Source organism: Centruroides sculpturatus, unplaced genomic scaffold (assembly GCF_000671375.1).
Source record: "Centruroides sculpturatus isolate CEXI.00-Female unplaced genomic scaffold, Cexi_2.0 scaffold1214, whole genome shotgun sequence".
Classification (NCBI taxonomy): Eukaryota; Metazoa; Arthropoda; class Arachnida; order Scorpiones; family Buthidae; genus Centruroides; species Centruroides sculpturatus.
In genome coordinates this window covers 1863-11748 of record NW_019385996.1, presented here as the reverse complement: position 1 = coordinate 11748, position 9886 = coordinate 1863, and the positions used below count along the sequence as shown (strand labels likewise).

Genomic DNA, 9886 nt, shown 5'->3' with positions numbered 1-9886 from the left:
ATTTATATAAATTATAAATTTTCACTTACTTAAATTTGTAGTATTTAACTAAGTAAATGTCAAATACCTGTAATCCAGGAAACATGAGAAGAATATGTGCGTGAAAGCCAATTAGGCGAAACAGCATTATGTAAACCCAAGGCATAAAGACCAATTTGAAAGGCACACATGTGAAGAGCTCGATGAGGACCACGATGGTTTTGGCCAGCAGAAGGTTGAGTAAACAGAACTGCCGTACTGCTATTACCTCCAGCTTTAGTAAGGACAGTCTTTGCTAATTCAAACATGAAATGAGCTGATGCTTCACTTGGTTGATTGGGAACGTTTGGATAAGATCTTTTTCCCTTAAACCTATTATGCATAAAAAAAAAATAGATTTAAAATAATAATTATATATCAATAACACTTGATAACAATATATTATACTACTAAAAATTAGAAAAAAAAACAATTTACTCAATATTTTTTATATACAGTTAAAGAAAATATATAATCATTTGCCTATTCTGAATTCAATGTTTTATAATACTAAATACATAATCCTTATTGTTCTTTGCTTTGTATCTACTAGAATTTGTTGACATCTTTATAAGTTACTCAATCCACTTTTACCTAGGTTTGTCATAATGTAATAATCATTACAGTTATTTTGACTTATTTTTAACATCATTAAACTATTTTTTCTTTAATCTTCGGAAACCGTGTTTTCTAATTTCTTTGATTCATTTAACACAAGATGTGTTACAATTTCAAAACTTGTCGATATTCCATCTATATTTAGTTGATATTTAGTTGATCAACTAAATAAAGATGGAATATTGCCAAGTGTTGAAATTGTAACACATCTTGTGTTAAATGAATCAAAGAAATCATTAAACTAAATTCCAAACTTTTATGTTACGATGTTAATGTTACAGAGTGTTATTTTGATAGTTTAAAATTATGATATAATTTATGTTTTAAAAATTTAAGTAGGATAAGGGTGCCTATTGCTGATGACCACTTCTGCTAGTCAACCACATAAGCTGAAATCCATGTGTAATTAATCCATTGGAGCAGCTTTAGATAAACCATCTTCACGAGAAGCATCATAAGATAACCCCCTTCTCAATGGCATGTAAGAATAACAGTTTGCATCAATTGTTACTCAATACCTCTTCTAGTAGTTGATCACATAGTGAGACATTGTCGTCATTAGAAGATAAGGAGGGTTCTGTGTTTTGGGTGAGTATTTTCTACAAAATGCCTATTATCAAGCTCGCTGATCTTTTCAGTTGTCACACTTGTGAGGTTCTTGATGAAAAAACCCAATCATCGACTGCCATAAACAATTATGCAACTCACTGGTTAACTACTGGGTAAACAGCCTGTGATTATTATTTTTTTCATAATGTAAACAAAGGTCTAATAAAAAAATGTTTCTTTTTCCAAGAAAAGTATAGAACAAATTTTATTTTCACACATGGATTTTGCTTTTCATGTTACTATATGTTGTAATAAAAAATATCAAAGTCCAAAACAACTTTAAACGGTTGACTACTGATGCCATTACCTATAAGACATATTGTAAGTTTGCAAAATATATGAGTTGATCCCTTGAAGTATGATCTTGCAAAATATATGACTTAGAATTTAAACTTATTATGGTATAATTTCAAGTATATATAAAAATTAAAGATGACAAAACCACATCAAAAATTGATTGGCATGATGGAAGAAGACAGCACAACATGCAGATCATCTGCCAAGGAGACGGTGCCTCCTAAGAGAATTTTCTATGGGGAAACTGGTCTCTATTTAGTGTTACACAACTGAAGAAAACATGGAAAATTCCACACAACCAGCCTGTTGGTCAGGTATAAACCCATAATTCATAAGTAGTCAGAAGTGTTATCCATTTAGCCACTGCTGGACCATGACATCAATTGGATTATTTTTAAAGAAAACTTCATTAAAGCAAAGCTGAGTTTATCATTTATTCATAAGTTATTAAAATTACAGTATATTCTTACACTTGTCATATGTTTTTGCTACAAACAAAGATTTTTCTTGGAATTTTACCACAGACCTTTCTAACAAACATGAAAAAATAAAATCCATTTTTAAAATAAATAGATTCAATGATGCATTAGAATAAAAAAAAACATAGTATCTGCTTGAGAACAGCTTGAAAAATAGATAAATGAATGTCATTGAAAAAAACTGGATGGTTGTAATTTGAATTTGTTTGTTTTTTTTTGTTATAAATTATTCCTTACAAAACAACAACAACAACACAATACATTTGTCTCTCATTGTAACTTATTTTCTATTGTTGGACATTACAATATTATAAGAAGAATTCTTTCTCTCTTATTTTTTATAATAAATAAATGATCAATACAAATATAAACTAATCAAGTATCACTTTTTTTTTAATACAATTTTATATTTAATACATCATATCATATATATAACACTTCAGATTAAAATTCAACAATTATATTGGATATATTATTGTGTCTGATATAATAAAAATTCATTTCTTTCCACTAAATACACATTTTATAAAATTACCTGGCAACTTTTGTAGATGGGGTTCCTGAACGAGCCATTCCTTCCGAAGAAAAACGTGTTGTCAAAATGACTTGTGGCAAACTGAAACATAAAAAGTTTTAATTAAAATAAAAATAAACAATGATCTCAGAACAAAACCTAAAATCTATTAATTAAGATTGAATAAATTGCATATGTCACACTGATTAATATTTTTGAGACAATTTCTTTTCTACTTTCATTAATTACACAAATAATTTTCAAATTTTTAAAAAATGGAATAGTTAGTAATTATGAAGTAAAAATGTGAAAATCATTTACTTCTAAGTAACATATTTCATTATTTTCAAAGCTCACATATAAGCTGAAGCAAACTAATTAAAAATGAATAACGGAAAATAATGAAAAAATTGTGTAAAGAGCAAAATGCATTTTTGTTATATTATTATATTATTTAACAAAATAAAAGATATTGATGTTTCTAGTTCTAGACATAGATTCAAAACTTACAAATATTAGTTTTATAATTTATAATAATTTATATTATTAGTAATTTGATGTAAATTAAACTCCTAAACCTCTCATATCTTATTCTGCTTACAAGAAAAAAAAGTGCATATAGAGTATGATTTGCAAAATGCCCACTGCAACTTTACTTTTTGTATGTCACCTGAGAGTTTTCACTTAATATTTGCTACTTCAACTAAGCAAATTTTCTTTAATAAGAAATAAAAATTTTTACCATTTTATTTATGAAAAAAATCTAAATAATTTTTCAATAACTTAATAAAATTAAATCATGTAAGAGTCATAATCACAATTGTATATTTAATATTTAAATACTGTGGATATTATCCAAAACTTACAGTAGTTGAAGTATGTTAAATATTTAAATGTTGGATTTTCTCAGGCTATACTTAGTCAAGACCTCAGAAAATTAGGCACTTTGATACTTGGTTAACAAAATTTGGGCTTGTTATTACAGTCGACCCCCCTATAATTACGGTTCCTATAATTACGATTCCTATAAAACTACGAAAAAATATACGTATTTTGGAAATGTTGAGTCGGATTAGTGTAGAATCGATTAATTTTATGAAAGAAAACCTTCCAATCAGCCGTAGTCCGTAAACTTGACACGTGTCGGGCTGTGATTGGAATGACTTGTAAGAAATCGGATTCCTAATAAATTGGAACGTATCTATATCTTATAGGGGGGTCAACTGTATATATTTGTATATTAAAGTATTAATAAAATAAAGGCAAAATCAGAAAACTAATAACAAATGATAAACAATAATCATATTCTTTAAATATAATTTCATTAACATAGCTTTATTACACTGGCATGCAAATAATGCAATTTTTAAGCAGGTAGTCATGAAATTATAGAAAATAGCTTGTTGTGATCAGTACAATGAACACCCAATTCAGTAGAAAGGTGATTCACATGCAAATATCAGGGAGAAGACATCACAGGTGACATGAGGACATGCAAAATGCATGCAGTCAATGCACACAGTGAAAGATTACAATAAAATGGACAAAAGGTGCTATTAAAGACATTCACTGCAAGTTCAAGTTCGTACATGCAATATGGCTAGAAGAAACCATCTAGATGACTTTACACATGATAAAATGATTTCCAGGTGATTTCTTGCAGAGTTATGGCAAAAAAATAATTGTTGCTTAAGTTTTTGAAAATTATTATGGTTAAATATAATGTAAAACTTTTTCAAATAATAAAATACCTTTCAGTTTCTCTTGCTTTTGTTCGTGGCACTTTATCGTCAGATGAACTTGATGCAAAAGAATCGCTACTTTCGCCACTACTACCACTATCACTACCTGGTCCTCCAGATTTGACCCAGGTACTTCTTCTTACTACTGTAGGAGAATTATCACTAGAAGTTGTTTCTGGAGCACTGCTATCTATGCTGGCCATTCCTATTATTATTAATAATAAGAAAATAAGTAATCTTTTTAAAATGAAAAACTCAAGATTATTTAATTGAATTTTTCATTCATTGGAACTTTTTATTTTGTTAAAATATTTTTATTCTAATAAACAATTTAAAAAATTAGAGTTTCATTAGAAAACAAAAAACTTTTTCCCTGTAGCTTAGTTATTAAAACATCCAGCATGTTAAATTATATCAGGATTTTTTTTTTAAATGTTCTTTGAATGGACACATGGTTAACACTATGGTGTTTACTTTGGTGTTACTTATTTATCAGATTAATGAACTTTATGATTTGTTAAAACAATTTACATTATTTTGATACAACTTGTTTTTCTGAAACATTTCATGCTATTATCAGAAACATAAGTTCCAAAGTTCCTGTATATGTTTTAAATCACTATCTTCCTTTATTGAATCTTCATAACAAACCTAAATGCTTTTACAATAATTACAGCTTATTAGTTTTACTAAGAACATCTGAACCAGATTCAAAAAGTGCTAGATTTTTCTGTTTTCAGGATTTTTTTTCATTTTCAAGAACATAACATAAAAAAAATAAAATACTGTATAACAATAACAATAAGAATACAAATTTTGAAAATTCTAATTTTATTCTCACTATTAAGAATTTATTGTGACATACAACTTCAAAATTAACAGTGAAGTCTAAAAGTGTCTAAATTAGTGTTGCAACGAATAGTATATTCGGCCTCAGGCCGAATACCGAATATTCGGCCAAACTATTCGGCTTGATTAACGCACGTACAAAAATTGGTGCACAAACCGCATTATGGCAAGGATCCTGCTCTCTATTGGCCTGCTGTCACTACACTTCGCCAATTGCGTTCATTCTTGGCAGTTGTAGCGGACAGACAAGAGTGTCATGGAAGTATGTGATAAATGATGATATCAAATGTGGATAACAATGAAATGACCTACACGTGTAAATAACGGAAAAAGAACAGAGAAGGACCGCGAAGTGAAAATGTGAAAATAAATATGAAATTGAGTTGATAACATAATCGAACAAGTTGAAGCAGCTTATTGGAGCGAAATTTGCGGTCGTCAATGCCAAACAATTGTTGTCATAGACTTTGGAAAGCTAAATGCTTGTAATGAAAGTCACTTAGCGTGCACGGGCGAAAGCCTGGGGCCGTTCGGGCTACCAAGCTGTCTCGAATCTGTAAAATCATAACTGTGACTTAATTTGACGTCCTATCTGTCTCTTTTCTCCACTATCACCAGGCTATGAGTGACGTAATTATAAAATGGAAAAACTACGACAGAAAAGTGATGAATCGAAAGTATCGTGAGCGTGTATTATGATTTATGCACAGGCATACGTGAACTTGAGCGATAGAGGAAAGAGAAAGGAAAGAGTAAAGACAAGCGCTTAAAAAAGAAGGATAGGCAGGGTCAGTCCTCAGATATGCGACGATTCTCGAACGAATAGGTGTGTACAGTACGTGTGCTGATCTTTGTAATTATAAATTGTGAATACATGTGACTAATATTATTATTTTTTTTATTTTGTGCATGTTATAGGTTATAAATAAATATAAACAAACAACACTAACCCGACAACATTAAATCTAAATACCAAAATGATTAATTTACTGTGTTTTTGTTATTTCTTACTCCTGTTTTTAGGTATTCGGCCAAATAGTGAATATTCGGTATTCGGCTGAATAGCAAAAAATAGGCCGAATACCAAATAGTAACCGAATATTCGTTACATCACTAGTCTAAATATGTCATCACTGTTGTTTTATGTTTCAATAAGAAAATTTTTTGATTAAACAGCTGATACTAATTTAAAATATTTTAACTTTTTACTATGAATTAAAATATGTATTGTCATGGAACAAATAATGATTGATAATAAAATTCTTTTGCTCTTTATGCCTAGTGAGCACTAAGAGGACAAACTTATTCTTGAACTGATATGGATATAAGGATATAATATTAATTTGTATTTAGTAAGTGTGTGTTGTAGATAAGTGCAGATGTGCACACATTTGGCTACAACAGCATACATCATCAACAATATATGTTATGTAACTCTGTAAGCCATAAATTACTTTTTTAACAGCTGTTTATTGAGTGTTCAATAAGTGTTGGACTCTGAGCCAACTAATCTATTTGAAAAGCGAGCACTCAGATTCTGAATGCACCCTTTATTCTGATGAAGTTAGATGCCTCAAAAAACTTCTTTGCATTACACGCAATTCAAACTTTTCATACTCACAGTGTAAGAAGTCAAAGTCTGATCATTATTTTTTTTTTTTTTTTTTTGAGGATGGACACTTCTAAGAAACCCTCAACATGCTAAAATTCAAAAAAGACAAAAGATACTAATTTGCATCGGTGACTGATCCCGTGGTGTGTACATATGTAAATAGGGCAATGAGGAGCTACACTGAGAACCAGACAAAAGAACATGTCTGTCCAGCTGTGTGGTGCAGCTCCCACAGCAACCTCTCTGGCATTCTTAATAAGCGATCAGTGTAAGGAAATGTATACTTTGTCTGAGTATTTTTTTTTGGAGGAAATTGGATTTGATTTTGATTTGATTTGATATATATGAAAAAAGACTTTCTTTGATTAATTGTTTATTTTTGTTACTTGAATTTTGAATATTTGAAATATATATTAACTCTTGTTATAATTAATCATTGTTGTTATTTATTTCATTACTGCTTAATTTAATAAATATTTGTGGATTTGTACTTATAAGTGTTTTGGATTAGTATATTTTGTTCCATAAAGTCCAGGCCTGGTACTTAACCTTTCAGCAGTGGGATAGTCAGGTATGGTGCTACCCCAAAGTAGTAGGAATAAACGTGGGAAATTTTTAAAGTACTTTTCCATGTGTTTTTTTCTCATTACTGTTTTGGAAAAAGATTTAGTAAAGAAAAGTCTTTTTTTATTGTTACACAATTCACTTTTTATGTGAATTTTTTCCACAGTAGTTTTTGGAGATACCCCCAAAAGAATTTAACAGATATATCTGTTCCTCACCACTGCCACACGATAAACCTGGACGGATATATCCATCCCTCACTGTTGAGTGGTTATATTGGACAGTAACTTGTGTAACCCACCTTTTGTGTTGCTTGGTACGTTACAACTGTATCAATTAATGACTTATCTTGAATAAAAGTAGTTAACATTAACACAGAGTAGCAATTTCCATAAAACTCTGTTTTTCAAATCCATGAAAATTCCAAATTTTCAAGTTTTCCATGATTGCTATAAACCCTAGTTATGAAACACTTGAAAAGAAATCATATCCAGATTAGATATTTTACATGCTATTAAAGGCACTTGTGTCAAAGATTATTAAATTTTGATATTCTTATGCTTAAATGCATTCAGATTATTACTATTATGACTACTGATAGAATTTTAATGAGCTGCAAAAGCTATATCTATTTTATATACAGTATGACAAATAGTACATATAGTACTTGATATCATTACTTCATTTAATAGCTTTGAGTTATACAATATATTATATAATAATATTCAAAAATTAGAAGTTTCTTTATATATACCTCTAGAATGCTTTTTTGTGGTCCTAAAGTTGGTACAACGAAATTTAGCTTCCCATGCTTTATAATCTTCTTCCCAACCTGGACTAGATGCTCCCTCACTACGGTCACCCATATCTTCATTTCCTCTAATAATAATAATAAATTATAATAATATATTATAATAGAAATTCTTAACATAAGTGCTCATGGTAAAGCAAGATATATAACACATTACTGTGATGTACAGTACATGAGATCTTTTTCTCTTTTTTCAAATAATACATTTTTTGTTTTCATTAACAGTTAAATATATGATTCTTCACACATTAAAATTATAGATAATTATATATTTTATCATTATTATAAAATCATCCTATTCTGCTATTATTCCATCAGTCAAATGGGCTGATAAATGCAGCATCTCCACCATTTTATTACATAAATAGCAAAGTTTATAAATCAAATTAATTAAAGAATTATGTTAAATATGTTATATCTATTTTATTAAAAGTTGGTATGATATACTTGAAATAATTTGGCAAGTAACTAAAACATAAAGAAAAACTGATGCTAGACTAGGTGTGGGCTAGGTTTTTTTTACAATTAAATGTTTTTTTGGGACAAAACTGTCCCTTCTCCAGATCTACATGTTTGAAAAAGAATGCCAAATGCTTCTTCAATATTCTATTTTCAAATGTATAGATCTGAATGTGAGATGATTCAGTCCTTAAATAAACTTTGACTCCTTTTATTCTACTGTCAGTTTCTCCCAGTTTTTCTAATGGAGTTGTTTAATGTGTGTAACTAAAAACATATTTTAATCAAATATTTAGCAACCTATAACAGTACTATTAAAATGTAATACCTGTGCATCTGCCAAACAGATCGCTTATTTCTGACATCTACTTCTTGTACAGATAAATTTGTCACTTGATTACTTTCAACATCAGGCATATTGAAATCTTCAGAAATACTAGCCTCAATATCTTCATTTTCTTGTGGACTTCCAATTTCAGGTGGACAAGTAAATTCTAATCCATGATCTTCATTACCCTGATTTGAGGATGTCTCTGTTGTCGACTGATTACAACTGCTATAATATGTGCTTAATGGTGGTGCTTTGTACATTTGATGGACATCTTTATCCAATAATTTATCCATTATCTAAAATAAAATACATAAAATAAGTAAATAAGTTCATGAAAATTTAGTATATTTAATTACCATTCAGAAAAAAGCAATACTTATAGCTTTTTATAATAAAATGGATATAATTTTATGCAAATGTAGGATTAATATAATGATAACATAATGCTATATCTATAATAGTTTATAAAAAAAAGGGCACCTAAAGCAATATTATTAGATATAAAAGTTTAATGTAAAATTTGCATTTTTTATTTATTCTTTATCAAGCTTCCACTTCTATGCATTTGTAGTTAGAACTATTTTAAGATGACCAAGACAAATCCTTTCTCACTTGTTTCTAGCCGTTTATACACGAGTACACACATTTTCAGCCTTCTTAGAGTGTACCTGAAGAAGGCCTATTAAGAAGGCTGAAAACGTGCGTACTCATGTATAAATGGCTAGAAACAAATGAGAAAGGTTTTGTCTTGTCATCAAGCTTCCTCTACTTAAAAACAGAAAAATCTCTTTTAAACAAATTTAAATTAAAATCTATTGTTTTTACAATTGCATGAATTCTATTAATTCCATTTCATTCAAATTAAATAATTAATACATTAAAACAAATAACAATTTTTTTTATATGAGAGAGGTGCAAGATTAAAACAACTTTACAGTATATTTTTTACTTTTCCATGGTTATTTAATTTAGTTTTCCAGTTG

The 9886-nt window shown here is 29.1% G+C and overlaps 1 protein-coding gene across 1 annotated transcript in view; it reads right to left on the bottom strand.

The window, feature by feature from the left end:
* Positions 1 to 9217, bottom strand: part of LOC111612995 (zinc finger SWIM domain-containing protein 8-like) — a 54445-nt gene extending 45228 nt beyond the window's left edge. Inside the window, exons 1-5 of the mRNA XM_023354291.1 lie at positions 8901 to 9217; positions 8057 to 8181; positions 4287 to 4482; positions 2557 to 2637; positions 68 to 351 (exon numbers count right to left, since the gene is read on the bottom strand). Coding sequence (XP_023210059.1) covers positions 68 to 351; positions 2557 to 2637; positions 4287 to 4482; positions 8057 to 8181; positions 8901 to 9196 — 982 coding nt within the window. The 5' untranslated portion in view covers positions 9197 to 9217. The remainder of the gene's footprint in view (positions 1 to 67; positions 352 to 2556; positions 2638 to 4286; positions 4483 to 8056; positions 8182 to 8900) is intronic.
* Between the last annotated feature and the right edge of the window lie 669 nt (positions 9218 to 9886).